The 18,793-nt window shown below is 36.0% G+C and overlaps 1 protein-coding gene across 1 annotated transcript; it reads right to left on the bottom strand.

Moving 5' to 3' along the window:
* Positions 1–3,193: 3,193 nt before the first annotated feature.
* On the bottom strand, positions 3,194–4,668 carry LOC128856623 (UV excision repair protein RAD23 homolog B). Its single transcript, XM_054091933.1, has one exon. The coding sequence runs from the start codon at positions 4,484–4,486 to the stop codon at positions 3,581–3,583; it is 906 nt and encodes a 301-aa protein (XP_053947908.1). The 5' UTR covers positions 4,487–4,668; the 3' UTR covers positions 3,194–3,580.
* Positions 4,669–18,793: the final 14,125 nt, after the last annotated feature.

The following is an 18,793-nucleotide window of genomic DNA, read 5'->3' as shown; positions in this document are numbered from 1 at the left end:
AGCCCCACATCAGCACGGATTCCGACGAGTGCACAGCACCACCACTGCACTAACCGCCATAAACGCCCAGATAAATCGCGGGCTTAACCAAAACCGCCCCTGCGAAAGGACTATCCTAGTAGCGTTGGACCTAAAGAAGGCTTTCGATACAGTCAGCCATTCCACGCTACTAGATGATATTTATCAGTCGACACTCCCGCCAGGGCTGAAGAGGTGGTCCGCGAACTACCTGAGCGGTCGGCACTCGTCAGTGATTTTTCGGGATCAAATATCAAAGCAGAGGAAGATTAAGCAAGGCGTACCGCAGGGTGGTGTCCTTTCACCCTTGCTTTTTAACTTCTACATCTCGAAGCTCCCCCAACCACCAGCGGGAGTTTCCTTGATCTCATACGCTGACGATTGCACGATAATGGCGTCGGGCAATGACATCGATGGCCTGTGTTCCAAAGTGAACAACTACCTCACCGACCTTTCTCGCTTTTTCACTGCAAGGAATCTCCAACTTTCCCCCACCAAGTCCACGGCGACCCTTTTCACCACCTGGACAAAGGAGGTCAAGCTGTCCCGTAAGGTAAAAGTCGACGACACACCAATTCCGACTGTAAATAACCCCAAAATTTTGGGTGTAACCTTTGACAGCTTGCTCTCCTTCTCTGCGCATACAACCGCAATTGCCACAAAAGTCCAAAATCGCAACAAGGTCCTCAAATCGCTGGCCGGCAGCACTTGGGGCAAAGACAAAGAACTGTTGCTTTCGACATTTAAGGCAATTGGCCGGCCGGTTCTAAACTATGCTGCGCCTGTCTGGTCGCCTGGAACTAGTGACTCGCAGTGGACAAAGCTACAGACATGTCAAAATACCGCCATTCGGACAGCGACCGGGTGCCTCCTGATGTCACCCATCCAACATCTTCACAACGAGGCACAAATGCTCCCAGTAGCGGAGCACAACAAACTGCTCAGCAAGCAGTTCCTGCTGGGGTGTTACCGCAGGTTTCACCCCTGCAAACACCTGCTTGAGCCTGAGCCGCCTCCCAGGCACGTCAGGAGACACCTCCTAGACTACGCTGACGAACTCCAGGACAAAACTGACCGAAACCTACTGGACCGGACAGTATTTAGACAGTCAATAAACGACATTCCCCGTGAGACCGTTACCACCTTCATGAACTCCCGTCCTGTGAATGCCGTAATCGGAGTCCAACCACCACCTATCGCAGATGAAGAGCTCCAGCTTCCTCGTGAGACTCGTGTAACACTGGCACAATTACGTTCTGGATATTGTAGCAGGTTAAACTCCTACATATCCAGAATTGACCCCGACATTCCAAACACATGTCCGGCATATGAAGGTACCCCGCACGACACTAATCACCTCTTCACATGCCCCCTAAAACCGACTCATCTCACAGCCCTCTCCCTCTGGACCCAACCTATTGAAACAGTATGTTTCCTGGGCCTACTCCTAGATAAGCTAGACGAAGACTGACAGGGCTACCATTACTGTTAAAACAACAACAACAACTACGGCGGCCGCCATGGTTTTTTCTTAAGGATGGCTATTTTGAACTTAACAACTTTCATGAGGAATACGCAAAAACGATAGACTGATGTATTCGATTTGCCTTGAGGAATATAGCATAGTGTTGTTACAACTATACAGGGGGGCCAAATGAATATAATTTCCCTTTAGTGGCTTGGGGAGTTTGGTGGCATAATTTTAGCAAAAGTGGGAAGAAGACACCACCATCCAACATGTCTTGCTTTAGTTTTTTTTGAATTAGAATTCTGATGTTTTAATGTTAACACCGCTTCTCGAAGGAAATTAAGGTTTCCATATACACACTTAATCAATACATCAATTCAGCAATAATCGCAGTACCGCCATGAGATTATTTATTCAATCTCTATGTTCACTTTTCATTCATTTCATTTAACATTTTTCATTTCAATGTTTATTCTCTTACAACCAGTTTTGTAGTGACTCTTTTCAGTTTTGTTAGTTTATTGTCATTATTACACTTTTTTAAGTGTTTTGACCCAGCTTCTCCTCATATTTGTGTTGTGCGTTTTGATGTTTTTCTACAAATGGAAATGATGTTTTACTACAATTTTATGCCACCTTCGACTGGCAAATGGTTTTTGTGAGCAGTTTTTTCATGGTGAAAATACACTCGGAGGTTTGCCATTGCCTGTCGAGGGGCGAAAGCTATTAGAAAAAACTTATTCTATCATTTGGTGTTTCATGCCCGAGGTGACGAATAGGGAAACATTGGATGTCAGTTACGCACCATCACATTCGGCTGCGGTGTCGATTATAATATATGTACATAATTTAATTCTGGCACTATTGAATGAATTCCATTTTTGGTAAAATTAGTTCGCTTCATAGCAGAAATATATTGCATAATCCTTTTCAGCCGATTTTTCCTAAAGAATGAACTCATTATTGCCATTGCCATTTTAAATCCTTGAAAATTATTTGAGAAACTCATTAGAAGCGACAACATCATGCTGGCTGTGCCGTGAGTAAAAAAGGTTCGCATACCGCTCACTGTTAATTTTATTGTATGCTGCCGCTCAGCTTTCAACACCAAGGGGTGTCACATTAATTGCGCAATTGTGGTGGCTATGAGAACTATACGCGGATCTAGCATACATACATACACACTATGTATGATTATAATTGTCCAATTGTGTACATTCGTACAAGCATACATATTTAAAATACAATACTATATTACAACTGCCTCCAATCAATGCCTTACCATTTGCAAAATATATCAGATTACCCAAAGAATTTCAAAAAATAAGAAGCAGTTCATACACTCTTTCTGCGCAGCAATCGGGTTATGTGTACTACTACATATGTATGTACGAGTATGTATGTATGTATTTACTTACAATGAATAAAATTTTATTTGCCTATTATACAAATGAAGAGGTGTGAATTTTTCATAAATTTTTTAAACAATATTTCTTGATATACAAGTATTTTCATTTCATCTAGCACAGAGTGTTATTGTCGTAGCTTCATAATGCTAATAATACCCTACCCAAGTTACTGAAATTATCAATCATACCACAAGAAAACTAACTATCAAGTGCATAGATAAAGAAAGGGTGGTTTTTCACATTAAATCGGTCCAAACAATTAGAATATAATTCAACTATAAGGGAGACGCGACACATATTTATTTATTATAATAGTTTATTTAGCTATTCAGCTCAGAAACTTCATTACATTCACTTCAAACAATGGGTTACATTTTTGTATAATGAAAATATTGTTATTTTGTTGTTCTTGTTGTTGTAGCAGCAAACGTACTTGTGAAACAGGTCACTAGTGAATAGCATCTAATAAAAGGAATAAATATTTTTGGTATACCTAAACAAAGGTACTAAGATCTCTTATGCAATTAAAACAAAGAATCGATTTATTTACTATTCAATCAAACCGTCATTACATAGTCCATGTCCTGTATTTATGATGTATCCTGTATTTATGTATGTATATATCATGAGTTCAAAATTTATTTATTTTTTATTTGTAAACAGAATCCAATCTTCATATTGACATTTAGTTGCCACCGCCACCAGGTGCCCCTTCGTCATCATCGTCGTCATCATCTGAACCCTCAATGAGCGAGCTGAGAAATTCTTGTTGGTTTTCGTTGATTAATTGCAGTATAGCGGGATTTGCTTCGCCAACACGTTGGATGGCATCATTTATAAGTTCGGGGTGCTGCTGTATAGCGCGTCGTAAATTCCTGAATAGCGGATCACTGCGAAACATTTCGAATGGCGACATGCCCACTTCAGCGTCGCTGTCCCCACCGTACATCAGCACATTTTCTGGCTGCATAAGCACAGAGTCGGGTATACCCTCAATTAAATATTCGATTGCGCGTTCTGGATTATTGAAACTTGCTGCTAATGCACGACGCACTTCTACCTCCGGATATCCCATGCTGACAATATTTGCTACCATTTCATCATTTGCACCACTCGTAGGCTGAGGCGGTTCTTGCCGAGCAGCTACAACGCGTTGTGGTGTTGTGACCGGAGCGTTTGCGGTAACTGCCACTGTTGGGGCTGGTGATGGGGTTGATGGTTGTGGTGGTGTCGCTTCAGCTTCTGGTGGTGTTGCAGACACTTTCGTTGGCGTATTTCCTGCCGCAGCATTTGCTGCCTCGCCTGTCGCCGACATTGAACTGCTAGCACCTGAAGGCGCTGTCTCAACTAAAACATCCTCCGGTTGCTTCAATACCATTACAACAAGAAATTTCTTCGCATCTATATTATAAGCACTCAATGGTTGCTCATTAAAAAGAACTTTACCGGCATAAATAAGCTTCTGCAATTCGGGCTTAACTCCAACGTCTGGAAAGAGCGACAGCTCCTTTTTTAGTTCGTACACAGTCTTTGATGCATCGATGTCCACCATCACCGATTTCTGGCTTAATGTTTTAATTTGCAGCTTCATTTTATTACTTCAATTAATTAGTTAATAACAAAAAATAATAGGTAATGAAAGGAATCCGAGCACACGATAGAAAATCCCTTTACTTTTGTTATTACACATCAAAAATTGACATTTGCCGACTCATGTTTAGTGATGTGAACTTAAAAGTACTTGGCACTCGAGTAACCGAAAATCGACGAGTAATTGGTTGTTTAATACAACCAGTAACAATAGTTGCTAAGGTGGTGGTTGAGTACCATACGAGTAGATATGCACGTGTACGCCGAAATCGACAACACTAGTTGAGTACGAAGAGCGAGAGAATGAAAAACCATGAAAGAACAGGGACGCAAGTACAGAAATGACACAAATGTCAAAAAAGCCCCAACATGGTTGTAATTACATCGGAAGGCGCTGCCATTTCGTTTCGATTGTTTGAATAATTTTTATTTTACTCAAGTTTGTTAACTTTTATAATTTATTTAGTATAATGCTTTTTAATATTTTAGTCTTTAAAAACTCCTGTTGTATGTGTTAAAATAACTTGCAATTTTATAAGAGATTGACATATTACTTAAAAAGAAGGACCGAGCTGTAGTATTTTGCTCGTATAACAATTTAGTTTGATTCGAATTTATTCACTTTAGTGGGAAATTAGCAGGCAATTTGTAAATTACATTAGTGATGCTCACGCATACAAAAATAAAAGTAAAAACACTCTTCTTCTTCCTATTTCTTTAGGCAGCCTTGGTGTGAGTTTGACAGGCAGACAAGGGTGTGATGATGTGAATGCTTGAGCGTATTAGCAAGGTTACTATGCCAAATTAGAATTTTTATAGAACATTAAAAATAATACTAGAAAAAAATGCAAAATAATTGACTTGGAAAATTTACAATAGAAAATGTTTCTTAGCTATAATGATTTTATTGAGAAATATCTGAATTTTTAAGTCATTTTTGTCAAGACTTTTTGATACGATTTTCTCTGAAATTTGATAATTTTTTATGCATTATAACGATTCTGTCTGTTGTCGAAGATTCAGATTCGTAAACGTCTTGCTACTAACGATCTCCCAGCGGTATGAAAAGTATTCTCTCTAAAGAGAAGGCTCAGGAGCGATCACCTTGTGCGAAATCCCTCATTTCATCGCTCAATCTCCGTTGCCTTTGATAGCCTAATACATTAATATACTTTTTTGCTAGGAAACAGTGGTCGACAGTAATGCCACACACCCGAGAAATTCTTGGCGATAAAATGTGCTACGCTGAATCTTGGGATAAGGAAAGTGACAAGAACCACAAAATTCTATAACATTCTATCAAAATCATCACTCCATATCTCTACTATTATTTTACCATATTATTTTTATCATAATTTTTGAGTTTTCGTATGGGGATTTTCGAATAATTTGAGCGAAAGTTTGATTAATATATTCGCTGAGTAAAAATTTTGTATATTACATATACAGAGGAGATTCCATTTGTAATAGTCCTATGGTACTATGAAAACTGCACACTACTCAAAGCCAAGTGCTATAAATATATTTCAATATTTCAGTGTTGCATACCCTCTTTACAAGGAGAAAGTAAAATCAGTTGCTACCAGCTGCCACTTTATCTCCTTCAAGACTTCAAATGTCTTAGCCAGCTCGCATACTTTATTCAATAAATTTCATTACAAGCCCTCATCCGTGTTTTTAGGACGTTTCGAGGACGCTGATTACAAAAAAAAGAGGGAATAGAAAATTGAGAAGAAGAAATTCAAATGTATAAAAATCATATGTCTAATTAAATGGTTTCAAGGTTACTTTTTACAAATCCCATTTAAATTAAAATTCAATGAAATTTTACATAAAGGGCTGCAACATTCATAATGACGAGTCCTTTGTAATAACAATACAATAGAAAAACGATATAAAAAAACTAGCTGCAAATTTTGTAATTTATGTATGTTTTTGAAAGTTATGAGTTAAATTAGAATTTTATATTAATTTAGCATACTTAGATAGTTTCAAAATTTTGCATTTTTATTTTTGTTATATTTATTAAATAGTAGAGACAGAACCTATTTGAATAAATTTTATTAAAACTTCGTAAATTTTAAGGTTAGTTTTATTCTGATATTCTTTGTACTACTTATTTGTCCAAAAATTGATTTTTTTGTATTGCGACTAATTTAGATACAAAAAAATCATGAGTACACAAAAAGTGAATTTCTACTACTAATTTGAAAATATGTTACATTTCACGGTGGGGCTTATAAAAAGATCCATAATATTTTTGAGTTACTTCAACGTTTTACTTACAAATTAATAAATACTAATTTTGGGTAAATTTTGTCCACATGCTAAGTATTACAAGCGTCAAACAGTTATTTTCTGCCATTGAGTCGGGATGACAGAGATAACTTAAGATAATATAGCAAAGCTAATAACTTCTGATACACAAAGCTGGTACATGTTTTTGTTAGCCTCATAATACACTTTCACGAACAGATATGTACATAGATCTCAGATGTGTAGGAGCAAAACGGCCTCCCACCAAAAATTAATCGTTGCTCTATGGTTTCCATGGAACTCAATACATATTGCTTATTCCCCAATAATATATGCCTGACGAAATTAAAATAGATTTAAGAGTTTTAATATAAGCATACATACATATTTCCAAGCAAACTGATAATACAAAACAGAAATATTGTTGGAATGATAATCTGGTAGATAATTTCATGGCATTAATTTTTTGAATATAATGTCCGATATACTCGTATGTCCGCTGCGGCTATAAGTTACTTTTTCCAATAAATCTGAATAGTAAATCTAAATGAGCCCAATCAGCAAAACTGCGACGCAAATGATGGTCACATGGCTTCAATCCAAGCCAAAATAAGGGCAAAGGGCCACAAGTTGAAAGCGACAACGAATCGGCATATTTTTATAATTTCACGAACATATTTATTTTTTTCAAACTATATTTCCCCAATTTGAAAGCGTTGTTCTGGCGTTAAACATTAAACAATTCATGGTGACTTGCCGAACCTTGCTGGACAGAAATGTCAACACAGTTTGTCATTCTCAGCTGTCAAACCATAGTTATTGATATCGATAGTTCTCATGCAACTAAAAACACCCGATATTATAGCACCTAGAGACGCTCAAGCATGTATGTCCAGCAGCTTATATGTGTGCGTGTCGGATGGCACACGTACTTGCTTCGTGTCACACATACTTGTTGTCGGCTTTTGCATGATGAAAATCAAAAATTTTAGATATTAGCGTCATGCACCCGACACGCACACAAATAAGCTGCTGGACATACATGCTTGAGCGTCACCAGGAGCTATTATACAACATACGACAATGTCAACACAAGCAGCAGACTTGAGAAATGTGAGCATGGCGGAAATGAAATCTTTCATGTCTCTCCATCTTAAAGAAGTAGCGTAGCCCTTTATTAGTTATGAAATATGGCAGAGTCTTATTTGTTAACTCTGAATAGTTTTAGGAAATAAATTGGTGTAATAGAAAATAACACTTATTTTTTAAATTCATACGCAACACCAGTTACGGTTGAATTTTTTAAATAAAAGCAGCAACAAATAAGCAAAATGACTGTGCAGATAACTTTATAATAAAATGTTAAGAATCAAATATCATGACTTCTACAAAAGATGTAGTTCTTAGCTCATATTAATGTAGAGCTTATTATCCTTAGAACACCATCAGATAGACATACATACTAGGGATGTCAATCTCAGTATTCCGGGATCGTGGTGTTTCTCATGAAAGATTTTTCTTTTTTACCGTACATCTATGTATATGATTGCGCAATGTTGAAAATTTGAGAGGGATTCTTTTACGCACTGCAGAAATTCCTTTTGTACGCATTCGTGGATGTGTGTTCCTCAAAGTAGCAATCTATTACAATTTTTGACCAATCGATATTAAATTGAAGATTTCAATTTTGAAAATTTGAACAAGTTAGTGGATTGGCAAAATCTATTCCATTTCCTAACTCATTTTAAGGGATCGTTGAATCCGCTTCTGGGTATTTTCTTCATTATCAGCTTCTAATTATTCGTTACGCTTAGCTACGCTCAGAGCGATAAAGCTGTAGTAAGAGCAAAAGCAACTTTTGTAAATGACACTCTACGGCAACAATGAATGAATGAAATGAAGCCGTCACCTTAATAGCGCGAATGACCTTCATTGAGAAGGTGTGATAATGGCAAGCGTTTTGCACGCGGCACACTAAGTAATAGCAATATTTGGTTTAGCGGCAACTAAGTTCCTGGAAAGAAGCCTCTACTTGCTTTACGTGGACTAAGTAGACTTAGTGGTTGCTGAAGCAAACAGAAATCTGATATTTTAATTTACATAATAAAAAAACATTTTAAGCGATATTTTTTGTTGTTCTTAAGGTTAAGGCGATCCCCCTGCAAGTTAGTAGGTTAGAATTTGTCGCGCTAACCGATGCATGTCGTAAAAGGCGACTAAAATACACTCCTCAGTCTGTTAATTATGCGTATTAACTCAACGTTAATAGGCTGAGCGAAACAAGAACAAGAAAAGACTTGTTCAGAATAGGAGCACTGTCGTCATTATATTCATATTATTGAGGAAGTTGGGCTGAAAGAAATGCTCTGAATCAATGAAGGGAGTACAATAGATTTTTCAGGAGATAGTACTAAATCTTCTCATAATAATAATAGCATTACCATATTATTTACAAAGTTGGGAGATTTATATAAATTAGATCTTGAATTAGTTCTTAACCACATTTTCACGGCATCAATGAAGGATGAATGCAAGATTGCGCATATTGAAGTGGAAGAAGGAAAGTCTTTGTCGTGGCATAAATGTCGATGAGAGCCAAGTAGCGGTACCGCGGTATGCCTAAGGTTTACACAATAATCTCTCAAAGGTGAATGTCAACATCGTGTCTACATCGAATCGCAATTGCACGCAAATAAAACTTGGGAACCGAATAATTTTTTACGCGCCATCCAAACCAATTACAGTTCTATTAGCATGCGAAATAAGTGACCGTAAATTGCCAGAGTACGTAAATTTTAGGTTGCGTTTATATGTACATACCCTGTTACCTTTAAAGCGGAACTTTTTGGCTATGGCTTATTTTTAATTTGGCTTAATTTTTTCAATTTGTTTTATGACGTGGAGTAAATGTGAAAGAGGTTTAGTATTTAATTTTTTTATTTACATATGTTTGTTTTATATTTTGAAATATATATTTTTACAGTAATAAATTTAAATAACCACTGTCCACTGTACCTTTGCATTTTCATCGGACGGACATACGCCGCCTTAAATGTATACTATTTACAAATTGACATAACATATTAGATAGGACGCCCTTGCCTTTGCCCCCTTATACCCTTCTCCCCAGTGCCTTTTAATTGTATTGTAATATTACTAATTTAATAAATAAATATTGCATTTTTACTAAATTTAAAAAAAGTTATCATCCCGGGACCAATCGCGGGTTCTCGAGATTACATTCAAAATGTCGAAGTTCCGGGTTCAACAATCACGTCAATATGGACGTCTCTAGCGCATACATATGTATAAGTATATGTAAATATATGAATACACATGGGTACATGCACATGTATAAGCACATCAAAATATATTACCTAGAAATAAATGTGAAGCAAAACTATTGCAAAAGTAGTTATGAGACTATAACATTCACTAATGGGGCCGGCTATATTTCAGCTGCTTACAATTTTAAATAATCACGCCGTTGGGAAATCTCTGGCGTGTAACAGCCAAACCCTTTCGCAGAAGAAGCATATTCAAAGCATTGCCTCTTATATGGAGAATTATTTGGTTTGTTTATGAGCGCAAAGCTTTCGTTTTCCGTGTCTGTTTGAACACTGATTTATTGCTTTGGTCACTTTGAGGCGGATTTCGGACAGCCTAAGTACGGCAGCACCAACCGACCCTCATCTATCACAATTTTCTTAAAACAGCATTTGTTTGTTTGTTCCTTTTTCAAGAAAAAAAGGATGTTTTCCTTTACAAACTTGGTAATTGAAGTTTTCAGTTTCCATTAAAATGTTGTTGTTTTTTGTGGAAAAAAGTGTTACCTAAATTGAGAAAAATTACGAAACATTATTTTGATTTTACAGCGAAGCATTAGTAAGTCTAATGAAATTTATATTTGCTAATGCTGGTGAAGGGGAACCAAGGCGAAGTGCGGGCATACAATGGGATAACTGCATTAGCGTTGATTTATTTCTCAACTTTTACATTTTACAATTAAACCGGAACTTATGTGCCTTGCGACAAGCGTGAAAAATAAGATGCTTAGCACTTTCTTTACGCTCATATCGCTATTTTGCGTTTTTTTTAACCGGAAATCTCACTGTTACGCAAACAAAAAAACACGTGCAAAGTTTTAAAATTTCCAAACTCCAAGGTTGCCGAAAGCCAAGCAGAAAGTAAATCATGTGAAATATGTGGAAAACGTGTTGCAGATACTTATCTCTATCGATTTATCGCCAGCAAGCGCTGCCTGGCGAACGGGCGGACAAGCGGACGATTGGCAAAAAGCAAAGTGATTTTCAAAAATACAACAAATTTAATAGAGTGAGGAAAAAAGTGATTCGAAATCATTTAGCACGCCGTTAACACCCACATTAAGTACACATGAGTGCATCACGTAGCCTAGCGATAGGACAAGAGCAAATGAATAAATGAACACGCATGTAAGGATGTGTGCATACATATGTGTGTGCGTACTATGTGAATATACTGCAAGTGTGCAACTTGTTCATAATTAAAAACGCACACAAAAATGTACTGTCCTATTTGTCCCTCGCCTTGCCTGCAGCCAAGCAACCCTTCAATCAACATACGTGGCTTGCCGTTCGCTTCCTTCTCTCCGCCCCACTCCTCTCACCCTTCATCATTCAGGTTTATTGAAAATTATGCCGTAATCGAATTAAATACAGCGGCCACCAACAAATTTATAATCAATGTCAGCGTGTTGCACCTTCAATGCCGCAAAAAAGTTTGATGTGAAAAAGTCATACGCTTTCCACGCAAATTTGTTGGTTTCCGTTGCGGCAACTTTATATCCACAGTTGATATACATATGTATGTATGTATGCATATAGTGCTCAGATGTAGTCTGCTTTTAGGGATGACCCATTATGATTAGTGCTGCTGAAATATATAGAAACCTGAAAATGCAACAAACAACAGTCACGTGCCTGTCGTGTCAATGAATCATTGTATTTCTTTTCTTTTTTTCTTCGTTGGTGACCCGAGATAAGAAATAAGCGGCACGCGGTCACTGACGAACTGCTAACACCAATACTTCAAGCGCAAGCATACATATGTACGTAGGTGATTTTTGACGTAGTTTACCAGCAGCGACGCATAATTGTCAACAGCTTTGAATGCTTTGGCTACGATAAGATCGATTGTACTGAATACAAAGGGAAATGACTTCTCGATGCAGACGCTTGACATTGCAAGGCATATATATTTATTATTGAATGGCAGTTAGTGTCATAAAAATTTCATAGTCTACACTTTTGATGTGTCATGTGTTGATGCTTATCATTTATAATTAGTGAGCTTTTCCAAATATTGCAGAGTTATGTATATCACTTATTAAAGGAAACGGCGCTACATACATTCGAGGGTTGTGTGAAAAATCTGTACAAAAATAAAAATAACTTAATTATTTGGGGTAAACCTCTTTTATTTTTCAACACAGTCTCCTTTTAGGCTTGTATACGCTTCGTCCAAGGCTGTTCTAATTTGCAACCAAAGCAGCCAGTTGCAAACCTTCCTGTACATTTCTGGCAAGAACTGCTTAGAAAATGTGTAGGCCCTCTATTCATAGGAGAGCATCAAAATGTCTGCCACAAATTGATCGAGAAGCTTGGCCTAAACATCTTTCGTGGAAGTAAGGACAGAAAAACTTCATACAGAGTATTATTTGAAAGTAAAGGACTGTCGAGCAGGCGAATGGATTCGTGCGTGACTACCATTCGGGTTCGAAACCCCGGGCTCGAAACTCCAAATGATAAAAAACGTTCTCTATATATACTTATATATATAAAGGAGGGTTTAGTTTTCTGAGCATATCGTCGGAACTATAACTACAAATATAAATAAACAGGTATTTTAATTAATTATATTATCTGCAACTTTTACCAGTGACAATTGTCGTAAAAGTTTCAACTAAGAAATTTAAAGCAAAAATAAATTTAAATTTAAATTAAATAATCTTTCATCTGAAATTTCTTTTTTTTTTTGTGTTTACTAAATAAAAATATAATCTTTTAAAAAGAATTAGAAATTAAGCTCATTCCCAGCAGTGCATCAACAAAATTCGTTTTTCTCAAGCTACGTAAAAACTTCAAATAAAAATTGTTCAAAAGTAGATGCCTCAATTCATTGATGCTAGTGAAAGAAATTATATTTCCGACTTCTATTGAAAGTTGACTTTTATTGTGCAGTAAAATTTAAGTGAAAAGTTAGTTAGATATAATCTTGAATGTTAGTTTTTGTTATTATTTATCACAAAAAGTGTACCCTATATATATTTTTCTTCACTAAAATACAAAGCCTACTTTGAAGGATAATATTTTTTAACATTTTAAAACTTTTCAATACAAGCAGCAAACTTTTTTTTTTATTTATTCAACATTGTGCAAAAAAATCTTCCTTTAAACCAATTTGGAACAAATCTAAAAACATAAAAATCAAAACGAATCTATAAGAGGTGGTGATTGGATAATAGATTGCAAGGTTTGGTTATCCGAAGTAAAAATGTGAAAGTAACTTCGGCTGGCGCGTCATCGAAGATTCGGTAGCAGAATTCTGCCCGCTCATTTCACACGTATTCATACACTCGTCCAATCAGTCGTTGTTCATGTAACATGAGTGTAGGCTGGTTTGATTTTTTTTGATGTACTATATAACTAACACTATCGTAGTTTTTTCGTAAACAAACTACTCTCAAACTCTCGGATACGTCAGCGAATCAGCTGATCGCTTCAAAATCGCTGAGAGCCGGTTAACAGTCAGACATTGACCATACCTTTTCATTCTGTACATGGTGGTGATTGAGGTCTCAATAGCAAAGCGAGAGTATATTTTCTTCTCCTTTGTTTCCACCAAGTAGGACTAGCAAAAAAATTTGACAATAGCCCACAAATTTCTTGCATTTGTATAATCGTTATCACCTTGTATAGATTCGACGTGAAAAAATTTTTTTTACTTGTGCACTCCTCTCGGGAGCACAGGGCATCGACAAGACTCAGTCTTGCGTTGGTTTGGTGAATCTATTTTGATTTCTGACAGGGTAGGTGATTAGCTTGCCGGAAAAAATTTAATCCCTTACTATATTTTAAATGTTTCCTTGGTTTAGAATGCTTTCTCATCGTTTTTTGTTTTTCAGTTGCCGTTATTAATTCGCATCTATTGCACGCTGTTGTTATCAATTTTTTTGTTTTTTATTGTTTTGTTATTAGTAGAAGGCGATGCCGTTGTTCCCACGATCATTCGAAATTTATCAATAACACTTCATTCAGTAGAACAGTAGAACACGGAAATTAACCAAGCTCTATTATCTACTGTTAAGCAATTTGGCAAGGAGCTGTACTATACTTAGTACTAGCACTAACTTTGCTGAAAAGTTTACTCTACAAAAAAATGTGAATAACTCTCTGCTAGTGCTACATTGCTAGTGCTGGAGTATTACGATATGTGTGACTGCTAAACCAGCTGGCAGAAATGTTTAAAAACATGCAAGTTTTTTTTAACTTTATAAAATCGTATATTCTTGTGCCACGAGTGGCAAAGGCAATGCGTCTTTTTTAATGTTTTAGAAAAATAGAAAGCTCTTTTGAAAAGATCTCTCAGCTGTCTTCAACAAGATCAGCAAAATCTTGCACCTGCAGAGGAAAAAATTATCAAACATCAACGAGAATTTTCAGCTACCTCAAACTTTATTTTATTATACCAAATTTTAATGGGCTTTGAAACTGAGTACCCAAATTGCGTTCAGAAATTTTAATTAAAAAGTTTTAGATTTTGCTGAAAATTTCTCGATTTTTTATAAATCTGGAACAAAGTTTGAATCTTGAATGGCATTTGTTATAGAATGAACTATATTTTTATAAAAAAAATTATTGAAATTAAAAAAATAAATAAGTAAATAGTCAAAACTTGTCGATATGTGGTGCCTCTAAAATAATTATAAAGAGATGTAATCCCAAGTTTGCGTGTTAATAGATTTTGCTATGCAAAATACTAGAGCAAAAAGTGTATTCCAAAGCATACTCGTATAACGAATGCACGAAATTTTTTTCTTATATGGAAAAAATTATGAGAAATTTTTTTTTTACATCAGCGGTATTTTTCAGCAACTTCAACCTCAGTGTTTATTATACTAAAACTTAATACTAAAAAGCTATGAGACTGCATACCAAAAATCTTTCTAGAAATTCTGAGAGCCGTAGAATTGGAATGAAACATTTATGCAATTTTTCTAATTTTTGCGTTTTTAATTTTAAAATTCCCATTTTGTCGCGAGGAGTATAGATAAAAATTTGCAAAGAAGATGGCAGCTTTCACTATATGCAATGTTGTATTATGGGCTGCATATAAATTTCAGTGTTGCATTTCATGGTAACAGTAAAAACAATTGAATATCGACCAAAAAACTACAAAATAATATGTTTGGCTAAAAAAATGTCCAATAACATATATTTTCTTAGTTATAATAGTGATTTTTTATTGCGAAATGTCTAAATTTGTACCACATTTTTGAGCTTTTTGATACGATTGTTCGATTAAACATTAAACATTTTAAGGGGTTATACGCAGTTATGACTTTCAAAAAAATCGATTTTTTTATTGCATTTTTGTAATGTACATATATTCAAAAGTATACGCACGAAATTTGAAGTAGATCTAAGCAATACTTTCGGAGTTATACCTAAATATGTAGAGATGCCTCGGCACGTTTTAAGGCACGTTCAACCGGTATTGAAACTTTAAACGTGTTTTTTTCAAAACGGCATTTTTCAAGTCGGTGTACACGATATATCGAAAACGGCTTGTTTGATCGGTCAACCGTTTTAACTCAATCTTTAAAGATACATTTTCTATTGTAGTAATTAATCGTTCCTTTTGTAAATCTGATACTTATTTTCCATTTTATAATCAATTTACGGCCAAATTTTAACGTAAAAATCGAAATCATTTCTTTTAAAAGCTGCCATTTTGTGAAAATTCACTATTTTGATTAGCCGAACGATTAATTACTAGATAATCTAATATATTAACAAAATTTGTTTGGTTTTTTGATTTCAGATAATCCAATCCTGAGTTACGATGTACAGAAATCGCCTGCAGCGCGCTCTATAATCAACATTTTCATAAATAAAAAATTTTGTTACGTTCTTGAAGGATGCTTCTATAACCGCCAAAAATTTTCAAATTAAAATATTCTGAAGTTTCTTCAGGATAAATCCTTGACAACCCGTCTTTTATTTGCTTCATAACTGCGTATAACCCCTTAAGGCAACCATGTTACAGGAAGGAACTTTTTGAAATAAGGTAATCTGAACTCAAGAACAATAAAATAAAAAATTGCGCCTTGCCAAGTATCGTGATGCCAATACAGAAAATAAACAAACAAAACTGGGAGGGAGAATAAACAAAGTGAGTGGAAAACCAAGAATACAGAATGAATCGTGAAAGTATCTGTTTTCATGTTCACACATGTGCAGACAAAGGTTTATTTATTTTTTGTACTGACGTCACTCAATTGTCAAATTCACCAAAAATACATCACAAAGTAGCGATTTTCGGAATGTGCCAACTTTGGTATTCTCTAGATCGTGATCGAGTTGCAAGCATTTTTTGACAATCAGCTGATAATGTTTTTACTCATGGAAAACAATATCAAATTAAGTGAAAAATTAAAATTCGTATTCTCTAATTTACATAAGTCAACATCAACACCAACTCGAGGAGAACCTTGCACCAACTCTTAACAGGAGGTGTATGCGCCAATGATGATTGCGACCCAGTTCGCTTCAATTTACCACAAATAACTCTCCTATTATACAACACCAGTTTCATATATGTATGTATCTATACATACATATGCATATGCTACACTTACATGTGTACATTACCATTCTATAGCTACCAGCGTGGAATTAAAGCTTTTTTGTATAAATAAATTCACACGTGTGAGTTTGGTCACTTACGTGTCCGCTAATCGGGCTTAGCACTCACTAAGCTTGACAAATCCCAAATTTATGACTTAAATGACATTTGATGTAAAATGCCACAAAATCTACAAAGCATTGTGGCAAACGTCAATATATACATATATATGTACGAATATGTGTACAAGCGTGTGGAAATGCATTTATTAAACTAATAGTACTATTTCACGAATAACGCTTCCCACGCTTGGGCATTAGTGTACAACATATTCACATCCTTCAACGCAACTTTGCCTCTTCATTAATCCAGCATCCTTGAACAAAACTATTCATGGAGGAGCAACAAAGAACAGAGCGTTGACCAACAAACGAGCAACTGCCGCCGTATGTATGTAATGCATTATAAATAAATATTGTATTATTAATATGTATTGACACACACATGCACGCCTAAATACAAAGCCAATGTATTTAATACACACTGAAAGAACCCCTTATAGAAAATCAGAGCGCGGACACAGGAAACGAGTCAACCCCTAATTGAAGTCATATATAGAATTCTCCAAATCTGCACAGTGGAAACTGGAGTGCTCTTGTTGTTTAAATGGAACGTATGGATAAGCACACGAAATATTAGAAATAAAATTTAACAACGAGACGAAGCGAAAGACAAACCCTGAACTAAATGAAGTAAAAAATGGTAGCAAAGGAAACCCCGTTAAAACGCCGAAAGTTGATATTAAATTTGAATTTAACAACTACGAGAGTTGTGAGGTAGGGGAAAGAGTGGTGCACGCTAAACGAAAGCTGTCAACTGCAGTTCTACAACGCACTCAGACGGAGTGCATTTATCGTATTGTGGAATTCTTGCTTTGAACTCCAACTGTTTTGGTTCAAACAAATGCATTCAAGCATAAAAAATTCATTCAGAAATTTATCCAAATCAAAGCACTAACCGCGCATTCAGTTACTCATGGGCATGTACATATGTAGCGGAAATGTTACAAGAGGGCAAACTTCTGAGAGCCACCTAAAAGTCATTTGATTGAAATCTGGAATTTAATGCAATATAAACTTCAAATATAGTTCCTAAAACATTAGAGTTTACATTTCATAACAAATTACGAATAAACAAAGCGAACATCAAAGAAAATAGGTTAGGCTTTGAATATGTGGGGCAAATTTTACTATACGAACAAATTAAACTAACCTTTATGAAACGAAACAGCGTCATCGATACCTTTTAGCGAGTGTAGTCAAGAACCAAATACTCTACGGGACTCCAATTTAGACCAATGCAGCTGAAAACTCATCATACGGGTACTACTGCGGAACCAACGCAATATACCGAATGTGCGCGTTCCGAATTTGCAACGCATTTAGAACTATATCCCAAGAAGCAAAAGAAGCGGCCGCTTTGTGAACAGTCCATCGATCGAGTTTTAGAGAGACAGGTTTGAGTGGCAAAACGAATGAGACAATACAACTAAATATCGTTGGACATATTGTTGTATCCCGAAACTAAGATGCTGGATAAGCAGAATACACGACAAAGTTTACTTTTATGTATGTAAATTTTTGATAGGGCACAGCTGCTTCAAGGAAAGATCAATCACGAAACTGATTCCTGTTGTGATCATTGTGGAAATGACGTAGAAGAAGACTTTTACCACGTTTTCTTCGAGTGCTCGCGATTCAACCTCAAAAGGGTCATTTTGTAAGAAGGCGTTGGAGGGAAGTTTTGAGCGAAAGTAGTTGTGAGCTACGTGTTGAGAGGTGCCAGCAAATGATTATCAACTAGGCCTGTGTTTTGAACGGCCTGGAAGTCTGGAAAGAAAGGCCATAATAAGTGGTGGATGAATTTTTTAACATCAACATTATTATTTGGATATCGTCAATAGTGATTGTTTATTCTGTGTGTGAGACGTAAAATAATTTGTATCCATTATATAGTTCCTTTCTCCGTTCTAGCTCCATACTTCTATACACATTTTAAGTGCATTTCATAGCGAGTTTAATCAGTTTCAATTCTCATAAACTTTAGAATAGTAATTACTTCCATTTTTCTCAGTGAATTTAAAAGCATCGTCGATAGTTACGTC

The sequence above is a fragment of the Anastrepha ludens genome, chromosome 3 (genome assembly GCF_028408465.1).
Source record: "Anastrepha ludens isolate Willacy chromosome 3, idAnaLude1.1, whole genome shotgun sequence".
Classification (NCBI taxonomy): Eukaryota; Metazoa; Arthropoda; class Insecta; order Diptera; family Tephritidae; genus Anastrepha; species Anastrepha ludens.
Note: the sequence above shows the minus strand (reverse complement) of the source record. Positions and strands in the feature narration are given on the sequence as shown.